At 43.5% G+C, this 20,827-nt stretch overlaps 1 protein-coding gene across 4 annotated transcripts in view; it reads left to right on the top strand.

The window, feature by feature from the left end:
* The window catches only part of IL16 (interleukin 16), a 128,535-nt gene that overhangs the window by 30,077 nt on the left and 77,631 nt on the right, over positions 1-20,827 (top strand). For all 4 annotated transcript variants that reach the window (XM_047795470.1, XM_047795467.1, XM_047795468.1 and 1 more), the window contains exon 2: positions 2,211-2,623. In XM_047795470.1, coding sequence (XP_047651426.1) covers positions 2,211-2,623 — 413 coding nt within the window. The remainder of the gene's footprint in view (positions 1-2,210; positions 2,624-20,827) is intronic.

Below are 20,827 nucleotides of genomic sequence, written 5' to 3' on the forward strand. Positions count from 1 at the left end.
GGATCCTTAACCCACTGAGTGAGGCCAGGGATCGAAGCCGTATCCTCATGCAGACAACATTGGGTTCTTGACCTGCTGGGCCACAATGGGAACTCCTTGAGTGCATTTACACGAAAGCATTAAGAAGAGTGCCATATATATTGTAGGCTCTCAAACAGTTATTCTTTCATTCATTTAATTTTTTTTAAATTTTAATTTAATTTATTTTTTTTTTTGCTTTTTAAGGCCACACCTTCAAAATATGGAAGTTCCCAGGCTACCGTTTGAATTGCAGCTGCAGCTGCCAGCCTATACCATAGTCACAGCAATGCCAGATCCATGCCTAATATGCAACCTAAACCACAGCTCATGGCAATGCTGGATCCTTAACCCACTAAACGAGGCCGCCAGGGGTTGAACCCAAATCCTCATGGATACTAGTCAGGTTCATTACCACTGAGCCATGACGGGAATTCCCATTCATTCATTTTAATTCATTGCTATTGGTTGCTATAGATGGTTGGTGAACACATCGATAAAATGCAGAGGCTGGAGTTCCTGCTGTGGCACAACAGGATTGGCAGTTCCTCTGGAGCACTGGGATGCAGGTTCAATCCCCAGCCTAGCATAATGGGTTAAGGCTGCTCCAGCATTGCCGGAGCTTCGGTGTAGGTCGCAACTGTGGCTCTGATCTAATCCCTCTCCTGGGAACTCCACATGCTGCGAGGTGGCCAAAAAATTTAAAACATTTTAAAATTAAAAAAAAAAACACTTTATAAAAAAAATGCAAAGGCTAATGCGGAAAATGATAAAATGGTGCAACTGAGTATTGAAAAACACTGTCTTTTAAGAAGATCTCTTTGGGGGAGGATTACATAATGTGAAAGGGCTTGTGCTTGATAAGATGTTGGAAGGCCTCTGCTTTTCCTTATTCGCTACTAGTTGTGCACAAACAGCAATACGCATGGGCCAAGGGCATCCCACAGCTTGTTATCCTGGCAGCAGGCTGTGTTTTGTGGCTTGGGCCTGAGTCAGAACATCTTTGGATGTTGCACCAGGGCCCCTATCGCCACCTGCCTCCTGGAGAGACGGAATCCACGCAGGCGCCTCTTGGTGAAGCTCAGCTGGGCTGGGCTGACAGAGATGCCATTGGCCTGATGGGAGACGGCAGACTTTGATCCACCAGCTTGGGAGGGTTTGCTCCCGTGGGACTAGGTGACGGGGCAGGAGACCCTAGGCCTGGCCATGATACTGGTCCCAGGGAAGGGCACCCAGGTTTGCCGGGTGCCTGCTGTATGCTGAGCACTTTGGCGTGCATCATCCATGCATCTCCCTCTTTTACACTCACAGGTATCCTGGCGGATCAGCATTAGGTGAGATTCCCAACCTCCCCAGTTCATAGACTTTTGTTCTGTGACTTGAGGGCCTAGAAAATCAGTAGTCATCAGGTTGGACTCCATGAATTCTCGGGGTTCCTGGGAGGTGGTATAGGAGTCACCAGGGGGAGGAAGAGGGGACCGGCAGGTGCGGTGTAGGCTTCCTCTTCACCCTGGTCGGCTCTGTAGTCTGGAGGTCCCTGCCCACTTTGGTCTGTGTTTAAAAATCTCTGATATCTTGGAAATTCCCATTGTGTCTCAGCAGTAACGAGCCCAACTAGTCTCCGTGAGGACGCAGGTTTGATCCCTGGCCTTGCTCAGTGGGTTAAGGATCCGGCATTGCCATGAGCTGTGGTATAGGTCGCAGACGCATCTTAGATCTGGCTGTGGCTGTGGTGTAGGCCAGTAGCTGTAGCTCTGATTCAACCCCTAGCCCGGAACCTCCATATGCAGCGGGTATGGCCCTAAAAACAAAACAAAAGAAAACAAAAAACTGTGATCTTTAACTCTGATTAAAGTGTGAGTCTGATCACTGGCTCTTCTTCAAATGCTCTTTGTGGCTTTGAGTTTGCATGTCCTTCTCTGTGCCTCTGTGTCCCTGTCTGTCGAAGGGTTTGGCTAGGAGATGTTCTGGCCTCCAGGAGCCTGGGAGCGGAGGGCATGGTCAACACGTGGGCTCACCGAACCCCATGTGGCTGGCACCCCGAAAGGGCCAGTGATCCCGAATGAGGATCTTGCTGTCTCTTCTTCACTGGCACCGTACCAGGCACTCATGGCCCAACTCCTGGATGCTCGTCTCGCTCCCCTCATCAGCTGCAAGTCACGTTGCTTCTTCCCATTTTCTTTTTCCTCTAGGCACCCATGAAGTGGTAGCTAAGCCCAGTCAAGTGGCCTCCCGTCAGCCAAGGGCCAGGGATCAGGAAAGGAAGAAGGGCAGCTTTACTTCCTCTCTGAGGATGGAGCCACACAGCCGTTCTGGAAAGAGCCGAAAATCCACCAAATTCCGGTCCATCTCCCGGTCCCTCATCCTCTGTCATGCGAAGACCAGTGACGAGGGCTCAAGCCCCGATGAGAGATATCCGGATCCTTTTGAGATTGCCCTGGGCCAGGGCAAGGACAGAATTTTCCACTCATCCATGCAGCTGGCAGACACGTCGGAAACCGGACCCGGCAGCACCCCTGACCTCACGCTGGCCTCCGAGGCCGCTCATCTCCAGACAGCTGGGAGCGACCGAGGCAAGACCTACAGGAGGCTGTTTTTCATGAAGGTGCGCCCAGGATTTGTGGGGCTGGAGGAGTCTGTGGTTGGCCTCTGGTGCTGTATTAAAGTCTTCAAACCCTTTCATTCCAAAGTCGGAAAGGCGCAGGATCTCTATTCAGAACAAGAGCAGGGAGGAAGCTGAGGCAGGGCCTGCTGGAAAGGTAACAATGAGCAAGGCAGTGAATCAGGCTCAGTTGACCTTCCTGCTTGTGAGATGCATTGAGATACAGTGGCAGCCCTAGGTAAACTGAGCCTTGATCCCTGCTGGAAAAATGCCAAGTGCAATAGTCAGTACACTCAGACGAGCTCATCTCCAGACAGATAATATCCAGCAGACCACAGGCAGCTCCAATCACACCCAGTTGACAACCCGATAGAAGCTACTTATGGGGCCCGGAGGGAGAAGGAGCCCATCTGTCTGTTAAGCAGGGTAAGGAGTCAGGCTGAGTGAGTTTGCAGCTGGATGCTGACCATGGACGTCCTCCAGGGGGTCCCTGCCGGTTCCAGCACAGGTATGAGTGCTGACGGTGGCAAGCTGAGCCATAGTGATGGGAAGAGGGAAAATTGAATAGGGTTTGGAGACCTGCCAGGATTCAGAATGTTTTCTTTTCTGTTAGACCATATTTGCATTTTTTTGTCATCACTGCGAGGTGGAAATTGCAGGGTACCATGTGATAGAGGCTGATTAAAGGATTTGAGTCTCGAATTATTCTAAGGACTGGGCCTTCAGCCTTCCATCAAAGGTGGAACTTCTCAAGGGTCCAAACAGCCCCAAACCTTGGAGCCGGTGAGGCCACTCAGTGATGGGCCAGCCCCAAGGGGTTTTTCCTACATCTTACCACCGCCGAAGTCCCCCTGGGCACAGTCATGTGACTGCCAATAGCAAGTAGGGAAGTCATTCCAGTACCTTTGGAGGGGATCCAGTTTTTTTGCACCACTTGCCTCTTTGAAGAGGAAAATCATTGCTTAACACGTGTATAATAAACAACATTGTGAAACATTATGTAACAGTTTAGCCGGTCTAGCCTAATAATCTCCAGACACAAGCAACTGAGCTGCTTCAAGGGTCCCACCCAGCCCAGGCAGCTCCATCTGTTGATATGACCTGTGCTTCCCTGATAGGGTAGAAGGAGGGACCAGAAGCCCAGTGGGCTTGGGGGTGCCTGCCGAGGCTCTGGGGTTGCTATGAATGATGTCATAGCCATAGCACATCATTGATCAGCTGAGAGTCAGGTTTATTAATAACAATACCAATTTCTCCAAGTTCGAGCTCAAGTCAAAGAAATTTAAAAATCGTTTGAGATTCCAGCCGATTCCTCGAAGGAACTTTTCTCTTGCTTCTGTTTGACTGTGTATTTCCTGAGCACCTGTTATGTGCCAGGCCCTGTAAGAATCCAGCCTCTGCCTTCAAGGAACTTGTCTAGAGTGGATTAAAAAATGATACTCCACGAGGGCTGTAGGAGGCTCAGAAGGAAGCGGCATGTCTCTGGGGGTGGGTCTCAGGACATTCGGTCGATGTCAGGCACGGCTCTAGGGAGTAAACCAGGCTCAGTCCCTGCTGGGGCAGCTTGTATTCTGGTTGGTGGATATAGATGTCAGTGACTTAGCATATGATGTAATATTAGTGAAGGGCTCTGAAGAAATATGAAGCAGGATAAAGGGGTAGAGAGTGATGAGGAGGGGTCACGGCCCTTTTTGAAAAGGCTTCTCTAAGGAAGTGATGCTTGAGCCAGGACCTGAATGCATGAAACAGAGGAGGGAGTCCTCTGAACATCTGAGGGAAGAGCATTTCAGAGGGACGGGAACAGCATGTGCAAAGACACAAAGAGAAGAGTCTGCTTGTAGAGCAGGGATGACAAGAGTGTGCACGGGGTATTCACGGAAGAGGGGAGTGGCGGAGCTGGAGTTGGGTGGTAGCCGGGTGCCAACGTGGAGTCTTATTCTAAGAAGGAGGGCAAAACGCTGGGATACTGAGCAGGGGAGTGATATGATCCTTTTCAGGAGGACTCTGGCTGCTGGGCTGAGAATGGCATGTAGGGAGGCCAGTTAGCAGAGCTATGACAACAACCCAGGCTGAAACGGGGGACTGAGAGGGCAGTGCTGCAGGCACGGAGAATGGCCAGGGTGGGCATTTATTTCCAAGCCAAAGCCAACAGGATTTATCTTTGGAAGGATGGAGGGCATGGGAGGATGTGAGGTGGCGATTTGAACTGCAGGTTTTGACCTGGCCGACAAAAGCGATGACGGGGGAAAAGCGATGACGGCGTGTTCTAAGATGGGAAATACTCGGGAGTGCAAAAAGGATCAGGAAAAGGGGAGACGTCGTCCGAAGACCCCGGGGTTGGACAAAGCAGGGGTGGGTGGGAGGGAATCCTGGGTGGAGGAGCTGGCAAAGACGTGGAGCTGAGGAGGCACCACGTGCCTATGTGTGGGCCACCGTGCACAGCAGAGCGGGTCTGCAGCTGTGTTCTAGGCACCTGTCCAGTGGCAAGAGCCTGGGGACCTGGGAAGCTATAGATGAACATGCCCAAGGGAGGAAACTGGCAAGGGGTCAAAGTCAGGCTTCACCTTTTTCACATAGTATGGCACAGGGGCTGGAGGTGCACGTTCATTTGTCTAACTGCTTGACTCCAGCTTTCCCATCTAGTAGCTGTGTGATCCTGGACAAGCCACTTTACCTTTCCATGCCTCCATTTGCTCATCTATGAAATGGAGAATGTTAATAACAATATGAGTTTTATGGGGATAAAGTGTTAAGTATTTGCAAAAGAAAATCCACCTGAAACACTGCAGTGCACATTGTTATTACTGAATTATTATGCTTATTTCTGTTTTAGGATGGGGATACTGAGTAATTAAGGAGTTAATGAATTCAATAGCATATGTGAGGTGCTTTCAGTAATGTGCCAGGCAGTGGGCAAGACTTGTCGCTTTGCAGTGCTCACAGGCTAATGACAGAGGCAAGGACCAAACAGATCATGCCAGGGCGTGTTTCAGGGCGTGGCTGCAGATCCCTCACGTGCAGCTCTATTTGGGGAAGGGCATCCTGGAGGAGGTAAAAGAGGATCTCCAAATAGACGCCTCCAGATGATGCGGTGCAAATGGCAGAGGTGAAGGGGGACCCAGAGGCTAGAAAGAGGTTTATTTGCTGAGGGTGGGGGAGGGGTGGTGTGCATTCGAGTCAAGTGTAGGGCAGGGATGAACTGGGAGACCAAGAAGGGTATTGGCCAGCTCAGATCTTTTTTTTTTTTCTTTTTTTAAACTGTTTTTGAAAGTTATTTATTTATTTTTTTAATTGTTATTTCCCCAATATAATTTTCTTGTCTACTGTACAGCATTTTTTTTTTGTTTGTTTTTTGTTTTTCTTTTTAGGGAGAACAGGTGATCTGTAACCATCCATTAGTGGGTTCTAAGCAAGGGAGGGTTTTAGTTGTCGGAGCAGGTCCTGAATCCAAAGTGCCAGGGCAGAATTGGTGACAGCTGGTCCCAGTATCCTTTTCTAGAGGAGCCTCCGTGCGCTCAGCAACACCCCCTCCCTCTCCTTCTCTCGGCGGCACTGTGGTCCCGCCCTGGCTCCTGCCCTGCCTTGCACCCAGGCATGACTCAGTTGGCCCAGATGGAGTCTTCAGCTTCCAGCAATGCCATGGTTACACTGATTTCAAAACAACATCTGGAAGGAGGCCCCGTGACCTCAGCCTCTTCTCTAGAAACGCCTCATACGAAAATTAAAAAAGAGGAAGTTAGATAAACAGCCAACTGAAAGAAAAGCCTTATTGGATGTGTTGTGTTTGGCACAACCAGGACTAAGTCAGTCACCACTCAGGGATGTGCCAGCGCTAAGCAGGGATGGACAGGATCTGGAGCAGGCATTTAACTCTGTACTATCCCAAAGGGACCCCTGGGGCTCCTTCCTCTTCCTCGTTTGGGGCGGGGGGGAGCTTCCAGATCCCTGGGGGTGAGTTCAAGTGGGAGAATGTTAAAAGCAGGGTTCCCCAACCTAACCCACAAAAATGCAATTTGTCAGGCCTAGGCCTTTCAAAGGAGGGAAGGCACAGACTCCTTGGCTGGAGTATTTCCAAATGGAAAGAGTATTTTAAAGTGCCCTTTAAGTAGGATGTTGAGACCAAAGGGAAGGGAGCCCAATCAAGTGGGAGCGAAGCTTATACAAACCGCTATCTCTCTCCTCTCCTCCTCTCCTTCATCCCTTTCCTTCTGTTTCTCAAACTCTGGCAAAGCCTCCGCTAGGAGCTATCCGCTGGGGATGGAGAAACACCTTTGATTCCATCGCTTTCCTCAAGGAGGGTGCCTTCTACAGAAGGGAACAGGTGCGAGTGTAATTAATCCAGTCCCTCGTCCTCTCCCCTGAGTTATGGCTTCGCTTGTTCTGTTTTCTCATGCAAAGAGCCTCGTGTTGAAGGATGAGTAGTTGGGGAATTAGATCCTCAAAGGAGCCTTGGAGATTACCTTTCATTTCCCCAGAGTGTTCTACAGGCCTAGGATTTATGTCCTTCACTATGGAACCTCCCTAGAGGTGAAAGGATCCAGCTCAAGCCCTGGGACATCTAAGCAACCTCAAAACAAGAGAATGGCTTCAGTCAAGCAGAAGTCCCTCCTGCCTACCCCTCCAGGAGGCTCAGCACGTGTGGTTGAAGGTAGTACTCTCCTGGAGAGTTAGGAGAGAGTCAGAGCAGAGGGGCGTGCAGGGAGGATTGGAACAAAAAGTCAGAGGGAGACAACAGAGAGGGGAGAAAAAAGAGGTGGTGGGAACGGGAGGGAGACCCTTGCACATCCCCCAAGTCAAGCCTGGCTCCAGATTTACTAGGGAGCCTTTTAAAGAAATTTTTGTCTACCTCAAAGCTGTCAAGATATTTCCCCATGCTTCTTCGGGAAGCTTTGTTGTTTTATCTTTCGGATTTAGATCTTTAATTCTCATGAAGTCCATTTTTTTTATACCTTGTATGATACACATTGAAAGAATTTTTTTCTTATGTGAATAGCCAATTGACCCAGTACTATTCTTTTCCCCCAAAGGCAGCACTCATGGCATATGGAAGTTCCTGGGCCAGGGATTGAATCCCAGCTGCAGCAACACCTGATTCTTTGACCCACTGCACTAGATTCCTTACCCTCTGTGCCACAGTGGGAACTCCCTCCCCAGCATTAATTTTTGAACAGCTCGACTTTGCTCCACTGCACGTCAATATTATCTTTTTGAGTCAAGAACTATCTGTTTATCTATCTATCTATCTATCTATCTATCTATCTATCTATCTATCTATCATCTATCTATCTATCTATCTATCTATCATCTATCTATCTATCTATCAATCTGTGGTCTCTCCATTCTGAGCCATTAGTATTTTTTTTCTTTGCACTAATACCATGCAACTTTAATTATGGTAGTTTTATATTAACTTTTTTGGTATCTGGTAATATAAATCCTATAGCTTTGTTCTACAAACTAGGCAATTATTCTGGTGGGATTTTTATTGGAATTGCATGCACTCTATATATCTATTTAAAAGGAACTGATATCTTTATAGTATTGAATTTTCCAATCTTTTGACATGATGTGTTTCTTCAAAGTTTGGCTGCGTTTTTTTTTTTTTTTGGTTTGTTTTTCAGCATACACAACCCCCCCCCCTTTTTTTTTTGCTATTTCTGAATAATCATAGCTCTATTTCTTCCTTTTAAGTTTTATATATTTCCCCCCTTTATTTTGCTAGCTAGAGCCTATAGTGCAGTGTAAACTAGAAGTGGCAAAAGTAGGCATCCTTGTCTCATTCCTGATCTTAAGGTGGAAGTTTCATTATTTTGCAAATGAATTTGATGTTTGCTATGGTTTTTTGGTAGATATTCTTTATTGGATTGAGGAAGTCTCCCTCTATGTGCAGTTGGAAAAAAAGTTTTATTTTCCCCTTCATGAATTGTTGACTTTTTTTTTTTTTGTCTTTTTGCTATTTCTTGGGCCGCTCCCACGGCATATGGAGGTTCCCAGGCTAGGGGTCCAATCGGAGCCGCAGCCACCGGCCTTCGCCAGAGCCACAGCAACGTGGGATCCGAGCCGCGTCTGCAACCTACACCACAGCTCAAGGCAACGCCGGATCGTTAACCCACTGAGCAAGGGCAGGGACCGAACCCTCAACCTCATGGTTCCTAGTCGGATTCGTTAACCACTGCGCCACGACGGGAACTCCTGAATTGTTGACTTTTATCAAATGACTTTTTCTGCATTTATTGAGATAATTATATGGATTTCTATGTTTAGGGGTGTACTCGCAGCATGTGGAAGTTCCTAGGCTAGGGATCAGATCAAAGCTTCAGCTGCTGGCCTACACCACAGCCATAGATAGCAATGCCAGAACTGAGCCGCCTCTGTGACCTACACCACAGCTCATGACAACACCAGATCCTTAACCCACTGAGCGGGGCCAGGGATCAAACCGGAGTCCTCATGGGTCCTAGTCAGGTTCGTTACCACTGAGCCACCATGGGAACTCCCTGTGTTATTCTTGTTAATGTGGTGATTTACATTGATTGACTCTTTTGAGTGTTAAAACAATGTTGCCTACCTGGAATAAACTTAGTTATAATATATTATCCTTTTAATATAACCATGGATTTGATATAGTAATATTGTTTGTGATTTTCGCTATTTGTATTTGTGACAGAGATTAACCCCAAATTTTCCTTTCTTGTAATGTTCTTGTCTGATTTTCATATTATGGGTATGTTGGCCTCATGAAATGATTTCGGAAATATTTCCTCTTTTCCCTCTTCTGAGTTGTTTGACCAATATTGGTGATAAACTTTTTTTAAATGGATGAAAGAATTCAGCCATGAGCCATCTGGGCTGAAGATTTCTTTGTGGAAAGGCTTTAAACTGCTATTGAATCTATTTAATAGATATAGAAATGTTCACATTTTTAATTTCTTCCTGTGTCAGTTTTGGTAAGATGCATTTTTGTTCTAGGATTTTTTTTCACCTAAATTTCTGAATTTATTAGCATAAAGCTGTTCATAAACTCTTAGCACACTTTAGTTGAAATTTTTGTTGAGATTATTGTAGATTTACATGATGTAAAGAATAATACAGATATGTCTGATATTTTGCTTTTGTTTTTCTGGCTTTTTGGGATGGAAATTTGGATAGTTGATGTCCATTTTTTCCCCTTATTTAAGGCTATAAATTTCCCTCTCAGTTTAGTAGCTTCTGGTTTCCCCTAAAAGTAACATTTGTAAACTTAGGGCATCACAGTCAGCGTATTGACGTTGATACAACCTACTCATCTTACTCAAATTTCCCCAGTTTTGTTTGTACTCGTGTGTATGTTTTAAATGTGTGTGTGTGTGTGTGCGCGTGTGTGTTTGTGCTGTAGTGATGTCCATTTTTCAGTCCTGATATTAGTAATTGTCTTCTTTCTCTTTTTTAATTCATCTATCATTCCAAGGATACATCTATTTTGTGTCTTCTCAAAACTTTTGATTTTGTCGAATTTCTCTGTCCTATGTTTTCTATTTAGTTAATCTTGACTGTCATGCTTGTTATTCCTTTCTTTTACATTCTCTAGGTCTAATTGGTTGCTTTTATCTTTCTGGATTTGGGGGATGGAAGCTTGGATAATTTCCAGCTTTTTTTCCTTCTAAGTTTAGTAGCTTCATTCACAAATTTTGACATCCTTATATTTTCATTATTTTACATAGGTAGATAGATTAATAGATGTAGTTTTTTTTCTATTGTGGTTTCTTGTGTGACTCATGGTTTATTTAGAATTGTTTTCTTTTATTTCAGGTAGTTGAGGTTTTTCTAATTTTTCTTTCTCCCTCTCTCTCTGTTCCTCGATTGATTGTTCTATAGTCAGAGAAGAGAACATATTGTGAATGATGTTAGTCAATGGAATTTGCTGAGACAGACTATATATAATATAGTTGTTGTTTAATGCAGTGTCCTCTATGTGTCAATTAGGTCAAGTTCAATAATCTCATTTTCCTGATTTTTTAAAAATCTTTATTGATTCCATTCCTCTTTTAGCTGAAAGAAATGTGTTAAAGTCTCTAATTATGATTGTAGATTTATTTTGCCTTTTTTAGTTTTGTCAACTTTTGCTTTATATATTTCAAAGTTATATTTTCATGTGCATACACATGTAGAATTTTAAAAATGTTTTCCTTGTGGATTAACACCTTTATAATTTTGGAATAGTCCTCTTTAGTCTAGCGTTGATGTTTGCTGAAAAACTATCCAATATTAGTATACTTTAGCCTCCTGTCTTTTTGTTAGTATTTGCACTGTCTCTCTTTTTCCTCTTTTCTTCTTCAGCGCATGTACACATATTTAAGGAATATCTCATGTAAACAGCATGTAATTAGGTTATTTTTCTTCCATCTTACGATCTTCATCTTGCGATAGTGAGTATTATTACTATTTCCATTTAATGTAATTTCAGATGTGTTTGGGCTATATCTACTCTCTTATTGTTTGATGTCTAGCTGTCCCAAAAGCTCAACATTTGTTTTTTTCATTTCTTCTTGCACTCTATGAGAGTAACACTTTTTTTTTTTTTACTACTCCATTTCTTCTTCTACTAGCTTGTTAGTTATACATGTTCTACTATTCTTTTAACCATTAAAATATACGACTGATGTTCTTGGAGTTCCTGTTGTGGCTCAGCGATGGTGAACCCGACTAGTATGCATGGAGATGCGCGTTCAATCCCTGGCCTCCCCCAGTAGGTTAAGGATCTGGCGTTGCCATGAGCTATGGTGTAGGTCACAGACATGGCTCATATCTTGCATTGCTGTGGTTGTGGCATAGGCTGATGGCTACAGCTTTGATTCAATCCCTAGCCTGGGAACTTCCATATGCTGCAGGTGCGGCCCTAAAAAGACTATATATGCATATATATATATATATATATATATATATATATATGCAACTGATGTTCTTAATGTATTAGAGCCTCACAGAAGTGAGTACTCCTATCAGTTCTTAGACAACACTGAGACCTTAGAACACACAACCCCATTTGTACTGGCCCACTTTTTTGGATATTAAGCATCCCAAGTCAACATATATTTAAAACTCAAGACTAGATCACTATTAATTGTTTTGTAGCATCGATATTCATTCACATTAATTCACATTTGATGCGTTCCCTCATTCTTCATTCCTTCCTGCATTCCTCTGCCTCTCACTGAGATCGTTTTCCTTCTGCCTGAAGCAGGCCCACCTCTAAGATGGGCAGACCCTGGGACGAGAGTGTGAATGGAGATCTACATGCCCAATGTCTCAATATTTGAAAGTGATAAATTGAGATGAAACTATGTTTAAAAATATATGTTCTGTCCTTCTGCTTTAACAAACATACCTACCTAAGAACTTGGATGGACAAGTTCAAAGAAGTTAGATTTCTCAGCATTCTGCAGTGGAATGTGGTGGCACAGGGGGAAACATTTCCTGGCTCTTGGTCACTGGCCATGGTCCCCATTTTCTTATTGCTCCCAAGCACTGTCCAGTACCACAAGGGGCTTTACATGGAAGCATGTGGACACCTGCACTTCTCTAAACATCACCCCCACCCCCGCACATTCTGTCAAATAGCCACCCTGGCCTCCCTCCAGCCTAGGGCCGTGCACACTAATGGTATGATTTGTTCTTGATCAGAAAGACCCAGGGGAGAGAGATGGGGTTGGGGACACAAGGTCCCTTGATGCAATCTGATGCCTCCCACCTTCATGTGTTTCTCAGTTTCTCTCTGGCTAAATATGAGGAGATCACCAAATAGGCCTGAAGCCCAATATTTTATCCACCCTGGAGCTGGCAGTCTTTTTGTGGCACTGGATGAGACTGGGCACAGGCACATAGCAATGACTCTATAAATATTTGTAGACAGAATGGTTGCAAAAATGAATATAATGAGCCCACCCTTAAGGCTGAGAGTGTATTGACATAGCCTGAGCTTGCATCGGCTTTTTGCCAACACATGGGTTTACCTTGGATATCACTTTGGGCATTCCCACTGGTTGGGGTCTGGAGTCACTGGACACTCAATCTGGGAATAAGACAGCAGCAGATGAGATCAGACATGTGGGAGGTCCTCTCTCTGGGGCTGCCCTCCTAAAAGGATGCAAAACGCTTTGATCGACATGGGAATGGCCTCTGTAGTGGGGAAAATCCTGCTTTTCTTTACAAATTCAAATTGTCGGTTAGGCAGAGTCACCACTCACGCAGAGTGACTCAGGATGTGATGAGGTCAGATCAACCGTCTGAATCTCTGGCGTGTGCTGTTGGGTGGAGAGAGGGCGGTCAGGGCCCTCCATGAGCAAAGAAGGAACTTCATTTTGCTGCCTGTGAGCAGCTCAGCCTTGTGGCTTTGAGGCCCGGCCTTCCTTGGCAAGTGGGAAACCCAATCCTTTGGCCGCTTGCCTCTTCCTGCCACAGAAGAGCAGCTTGTGGAGGCTGAGAACAGCCACTGGGAGGGAAGCTTGAGGCTCTAGGACTCCCACGAAGCCAGCCACATCCTTGAGGTGGGGGAAGATGGGGAGGGAGGCCAGCATGGTCCACGTGCAGGAAACCGGAGGGGCGGCCCACAGGTATGATTAAGGACCACTTGCCGCCTCGCCTCCCAGACGCCACGTGATTTCTAGTCATTGTTTCCATGGTCAAAAGACCTTTGGAGCTCTTTGCCTAGAAACTGGTCTTGTGGATCTCATTGGTTCTGAGAGGACACCATTTGGTTAGGGAAAAAGGGCTTGGTGGAAAGAAGCAGGAGAAGAAGGGAAATTGGGAAGAAGTAGTAAACCATCTCTCTTTCCAACTCTGTTTCTCAATAGGACCCTTCATATATACATTACAAGCCACTCAAGGAGGTCTTTGCATACAGTCTGCTGGGTACCATCTCCAAGCCTCTTCCCCAGACACCCCCTCTGCTTGAATACCTTCCTCTCATTCTCATGAATCTACGCCTTAGGCATTCTCTAAGGCTCAGCTTCAGTGGAATACCGGCCATGAAGCTTTTCTCCCTCCTTCTTGTATTCTTTAGTTTCTACTATCCCTACTTGAAACAGCCTTCTCCCTCTGGATTTTTAGGGCATGCTGTGCTTCCCTATTTTACTACAGTAATTTATCATGGAAGTACAAATTTATATATGTTCCCACTGAAGAACATAAGAATGAATTCTGAGTACTAGCCATAGGAGAATGTCTGGAAAGATGTTAACAGCTATGTTAAGCTTAAGATGTTAAGAGATTCCATCACTTGGAGGTATCACAATATATTATCTTAGGATCTTAAAAATCCGGGGGTGGGGGTGGGGGGCATGCCTGTGGCACGTGGAAATTTCCAGGCTAAGGATTGAACCTGCATCACGGCAGTGACTTGAGCCACTGTAGTGACAGCACCAGATCCTTAACCCACTGAACCACACAAGAACTCCTTATCAAATATTGAGAATATAAAAATGAATTTATACAATTTCATGCACTCTGAAAAATAAAGATGCCCTAAATACCTATCAATTGTGACGTTTAAGAAACAAACTTTCCCATGAACTCGGAGGTCCTTTGAGTATCCTTACCTGATGCCACCTCGTTTTCACTCTTCTCAGAGGTAACCACAATGCTTAATCTCTGCATATCTTTTTTTTTTAATTCTTTTACCTTTGACCTACCTCTGTCATTATGTTTCAAGTGGATCATTTAAAATTTTTATCAATTCTGTTGATCTCTGTGTTTTGGATATATTTAGATTGTCTACATTGAAAGGAAAATCATGGACCTGGAGAACAGACTTGTGGTTGCCAAGGGGGAGGGAGAGGGAGTGGGATGGATTGGGAATTGGGGGTTAATAGATGCAAACTATTGCCTTTGGAATGGATGAGCAATGAGATCCTGCTGTGTAACACTGGGAACTATATCTAGTCACTTATGATGGAGCATGATAATGTGAGATGAAAGAATGTATACATGTATGTGTAACTGGGTCATTGCAAAAAAAAAATCAATGTATTTGGATCATGTACATTTAAAGTAATAATACGTCAGGACTCAAGACTGCCACTTTATAATTTGTTTTCTGTTTGTTCCCTCTATTTCTTGTTCCTCGACTGCTTTTGCCTTGCCTTCCTGTGGATCACTTGAACATTTCTTAGAGTTCCATTTTGACTTCTCTATAATGTGTTTAGTATATCACTGTCATAATTTTCGTCGTGGTGGCTATGTTATCATATTGTATATGTATTACCATATTGGTACTAACATTTTATTATTTTGAGTGAATTGTGGAAAACCCACTTCATTTAGGCCCCTAAAGGGCCTCTTATTTCTCAAATATCTTTGTCTTAAATATTTCCTCTACATCCATTGGGTACCATATCAGGTAACATTATAACTTTTTCTTCAACCATAAATATGATTAAAAAAAAAAACTCATGGAGGAAAAAATAATCTCTCTCTTTCTGTTTTTACTCATTCCTTTAAAAAAATTTTTTTTGCCTTTTTAGGGACACACCCAGGCATATGGAGGTTCCCAGGTTAGGGGTCGAATTGGAGCTGCAGCTGCCAGCCTACACCACAGCCGCAGCAAGGTGGATCCAAGATGCGACTGCAACCTATACCACAGCTCATGGCAACACCAGACCCTTAACCCACCAAGCGGGGCCAGGGATCAAACCCAAGTCCTCCTGGATACTAGTTGGGTTCGTTATCACTGAGCCACAACGAGAACTCCTGTTTTACCCATTCTGATGTTCTTTCCTTTATGAAGCTTCCAGCTGTTTTATCATTTTCTTTCTATTTGCAGAGTTTTTCTTGAGCCATTCTTTAAGCGTAGACTGGCTAACAACTCATTTTCTTAGTTTTTTCTACATCTGAGAATATCTTTATTTCCCCTTAATTTCTGAAGGGTATTTTCAATGACTACAGGATTTGCAGTTGGCATGGAATTTCCTGTACTTGAAAAATTTTGTGCCTCTTCCTTCTATAGTCCACGTTTCTAGATGTGAAATCTGTCATTTGTCTTGATGTTTCTGTACGGGCAATGTGTTGTTTTTCTCTGGTTATATTTAAAGAATTTTGTCTTTGTCTTTAGTCTTTAGAAGTTTAATTATGCGGTATCTTGGTGTTAATTTCTTTGGGGTTCTTATATTCAGTTCTCCAATATCCATTTATTTCTTTTTTAAAAAAACTTATATTTAAAAAAAAAGAAGAAAAGGAATTTCCTATCATCTCAGCACATTAAGGATCCAGCATTGTCACTCTGTGACTCTGGTTGCTGTGGCTCTGGTCACTGCTGCGGCGTGGGTTCGATCCCTGGCCCCAGAAATTCCGAATGCCACGGGCATGGCCAAAAAGCCCCCCACGAATTCAGTTTCTTGGTTGATGTCTCTTAATTTTTCACTTCTTTCAAGAGAATTTGTTCATGGTTGTTGAAGCATTTTTATGATGGCTGCTTCATAACCCTTGTCAGATAGTTCCCGCGTCTGATTCATCTTTGTACTGGCAAGACAGTAGCTGTCTTTTCTCATTCAAACCATGTATACCTGGTTCATGATGTTAGAAGTGACTTTTAATTGCATCTTAGGCATTTTCATTAGTATGCTGGACTCTCTTGATCTGGTTTATACATTTTTTTTATACTATCTTCCATCATGGTCCATCCCAGGAGATTGGATATAGTTCCCTGTGCTGTACAGTAGGACCTTATCATTTATCTATGCTAAACATCATAGTTTGCATCGGCTAACCCAAACTCCCAGTCCATCCCACTGCTTCCCCTCTCCTCCTTGGCAATTGCGGGTCTATTCTCCATGTCTTGATCTGGTTCGAATATGCCATTTTAACAGGCAGCCCTTGCTCACATTTAGCATATAATTCTGGACTACTTTTTTGGGGGGGGAGGGCACTCGCAGGATATGGAAGTTCCTGGGCCAGGGATTGAACCCATGCTATAGCAGCAACCCAAGCCTCTGCAGTGACACTGCCGGAAACTTAACCCACTGCACCCCAAGAGAACTCCAGTTCTGGACTATTTTTGTGGGCTCCTGTTGAACCAATATTTTAGTTTTCAGAACCCTTGCGATGCTATTCTGGTCTGTTTCATTTTTCTGACACAGCTAGAGCTCTCACTTAATCCCTGCAGTTCTGCCTGCTGGGATGGAGAGAACTTGGTATACTGGCCTGCCAGGTATCATTGGTGACCATCTGCTGCTCAGGGTGGGGATGGGCAGAAGGTGGTGGGCCTGGGTCTCTTTTGCCATGAGGTGGAGGGTAGGAAAATGAAGCACTCAGCAGATCCTGGCCCCACAGGTGGCTGGACCTCCTGCTCGGGGCCCAAGTTATATAGTGGGGGCTGGGCCAGCCTGGGGCTTTGCTGCTACTCCTTCTGCAGGTAGATTGGACCACCTGCTGGTGCCCTAGTTAAAGACCAGGGGCTGGGACACCTGCCAGCGTTTCCTGCCACTAAGGCAGGCAAGTCACACTTCCTGCTGGTACCCTGGTTTGTGGGGGAGGGCCTGGGACTCCTGCTTTGTCTTCGTTTGTTGATCTTTCCCCCTCTTCTGGTATTTTGGCCAGTCCAGAGGAAGCATTGTTGTTGGTTTATGTGTTTCTCGTCTTTGCCTATTGGCGGTTCTGGGTTGCAGGCCTCTCTAGTGATTGGTCTGGGTGTATATACTTAATAAGAAAACACAGGGGATTCACCATATTGTTATCCATCAGGTCCTGGGTCTCTAGCCAGTTAGCCTTCTCCTTTCTGGCATTCAGAATCTTTTTATTGTTATCTGTTGAATAATTTTCAGGGTAATTTAGTTGTATTTAGCAGAAAGGAAGAAAGTGAATTGACACCGCCTTGTTCTAGAACCAGAAGTCTCAGTTCCACTTGTTTTTGAAGATGATATCAACATAGTTGTATAGATTTGCTCCTATTACTCAGCATTATATTCCAGAAATTCATTCTCGTTATTTCATTTGGCTTTTCACTGCTTTATGGTATGCTCTTGTGGCAACACACAGCTGATTTATCTGTGCTACTATCAGAGAATTTGGGGGATAGTTCCCCCTCCTGCTCTTCAAGAGCCTGTAGTGCTGTGGACATCCTCGTACGTGTCTCCATGTGCATCTCTGCAAGTTGCAATGGGTCATAAAGCGAGATGCTGAATCAGTGAGTCTTAGGGTATGGATATTCTCCTTTGTACTAGATGCGCCAAGTTAGTTTTCTAAAGTGATTGTGGCATTGACACTTGCATCCGCAAGTGTAAGTTTCTTAGTGGCTCTGTACCCTCATTAATTCTTGATATCATCAGGCTTTTCCACTTTCCAGTCTGGGGCCTATTAAACTGTTTTTCATATTACTTGTAATTTGCATTTCTCTACTTCATAGTAAGGTTGCACGTATTTCCATGTGCTTATGGAACTTCTGAATTTCTCCTTCAGTGACAGGCTCGTCCAAGCCTTTTCTGTTTTGATGTCAGGTTGTTGGTCTTTTTCTTTTCTTAGCTTTTAACTTGTCCTTTTACTCTTTTCATTGAGGAGTAGGGTTCTTCATTTTAGTCTAGACTTTATCAATCATGTCCTTTATTGTTCGTGCTTTTTGCATCTTATTTGAAAATTTTATCATTTGCTAAAGTAAACACATTCTGTTATAATGTCATTCTCTTCTATTGTCTTCTGAGCAGCTATAATTTTGCCTTTTTTTTTTTGCTTTTTGCCTTATCTAGGGCTGCTCCCGTGGTACATGGAGATTCCCAGGCTAGGGGTCTAATCGGAGCTGTAGCCACCAGCCTATCCCACAGCCACAGCCACACAGGATCCGAGCCGTGTCTGCAACCTACACCACCGCTCATGGCAACACCGGATCCTTAACCCACTGAGCAATGCCAGGGATCGAATCTGCAACCCCATGGTTCCTAGTCGGATTCGTTGACCACTGCACCATGATGGGAACTCCAATTTTGCCTTTTGGATTTATGCTTTTAATCCACCTGGAATTGATGTTTGTAAAGCATAGGGGGGATTTTTCCACATGGTTACCCAGCTGTCCCAGCACCTGCTACTGAAATGTCCATTTTCCCCGCAGAGGTTCAGTGCTAATTCTCTCACAAATCACGTTTCCTCATAGAAACATGAAGTTGTTTCTAGGCTCTCTGTTCTTTCTGTCAGTCAATTTGTTGTTGCTATGCTGAAACTCTATTGTCTCAATCACTGTATTTTAAAATAAGTGGTGTTCTTGTCTATGGAAATTTCTCCCTTTGTGCTTATTAAGGTCCGTGTCTTTATTTGAGGTCCTTTGCATCTTGATAAAGATTTAAGGGTCAGTTTGTGATGTTGGAAAAAAAATACTTGAAATTGTAGTTAGTACTACATTAAATTCTAAATGAATTTAGGGGAGAACTTACATTTATATACTAGTTTCCCATTTTCATGAACAAGATATATTTCTCCATTATTGAGGCCTTAGTCAATGCTTTCCATTAAGTTTTGTAACCTTCTTCAGAAGGGGCTTATATATCTTTTTTTCTTTTTCCTCTTTTTCCTCTTTAAGGCTGCACCTGTGGCTACATATCTGTCATTGGATTAGTTGCTAGGCAATCTTTATTTTCTGATGCAATTGTAAATGTTTCTTCCTTTTAATAATTCTATTTCCTAACAGCTATTTCCTTGCGTATAGAAGTGCATTTTAAATAGTTTTTTAAATTAATTTTTTATTTCAAGATTATTGTAGATTCATATGAAGTTGTAAGAAAATAATCCAAAGCGATCCACACCTTAATTTCCCCCGGTGGTCACATCTCGTAAAACTGCAGTGTTACTACAGCAATCAGATTATTGATATTGAAGGAGTCAATATACAGAACAATCCCATTACTACAAGGGTTCTTTAAAAATTTTTTTTGTTAAATTATAGTTGATTTATAATATTCTATCAATTTCTTCTGTATAGCAAAGTAACCCAGTCACATATACATAGCTTCTTTCTCTCACAGTATCTTCCATCATGCTCTATGACAAGTAATTAGATAGAGTTCCCTGTGCTATGCAGCAGGACCTCATTGCTTATCCATTCTAAATGTAATAGTTTGCATCTATTAACCCCAGGCTCCCAGTCCATCCTACTCCCTTCCCCTCCCCCTTGGCAACTACAAGTCTGTTCTCCATGTCTGTGAGTCCATTTCTGCTCTGTAGATAGATTCATTTGTGCCCTATTTTAGATTTCACAGATAAGCCATGTCATATGGTATTTGTTTTTCTCTTTCTGACTTACTTCACTTAGTATGAGAATCTCTAGTTGCAGTTATGTTGCCACAAATGACATTATTTTGGTGTTTTTAATGGCTGAGTAGTATTCCACTGTGTATATGTACCATATCTTCATAATCCATTCATCCGTTGATGGACATTTAGGTTGTTTTCATGTTTTGGCTATTGTGAATAATGCTGCAATGAACATGGTGCATGTATTTTTTTGAATGAAAATTTTGTCTGGATATATGCCCAGGAGTGGGATTGCTGGATCATATGGTAGTTCTGTATTTAGTTTTCTTAGGAACCTCCATACTATTTTCCACAGTGGTTGTACCAGTTTATATTCCCACCAACAGTGTAGGAGGGTTCCCTTCTCTCCACACCCTCTCTAGCATTTGTTATTTGTGGACTTATTAATGATGGCCATTCTGACTGATGTGAGGTGGTACCTCATGGTAGTTTTGATTTGCATTTCTCTAATAATTAGTGATATTGAGCATATTTTCATGTACCTATTGGCCATCTGTATGTCTTATTTGAAGAAATGTCTATTTATGTCTTTGGCTCATTTTTTTTTTTCTGTTGATTTGTATGAGTCGTTTCTATGTTTTGGAGATTACCATCTTGTCCATTGCATTGTTTGCAACCATTTTCTCCCAATCCATAAGTTGTCTTTTTGTTATTTTATGTTTCTATTTGCTGTGCAAAAGCTTATCAGTTTGATTAAGTCCCATTGGTTTATTTATTTTTATTTCTATTGCCTTGTGAGGCTGACCTGAGAAAACATTTGTACCGTTGACGTCAGAGCATGTTTTGCGTGTGTTCTCTTCTAGAGTTTTATGGTGTCTTGTCATTTTTAAGTCTTTAAGCCATTTTGAGTTTATTTTTGTGCATGGTGTGAGGGTGTGTTATAGTTTCATTGATTTTTATTCTTGCCCCCTTTTCAAAGATTGACCATAGGTGTCTGGGTTT

The sequence above is a fragment of the Phacochoerus africanus genome, chromosome 9 (genome assembly GCF_016906955.1).
Source record: "Phacochoerus africanus isolate WHEZ1 chromosome 9, ROS_Pafr_v1, whole genome shotgun sequence".
In the NCBI taxonomy this organism is placed as follows: domain Eukaryota; kingdom Metazoa; phylum Chordata; class Mammalia; order Artiodactyla; family Suidae; genus Phacochoerus; species Phacochoerus africanus.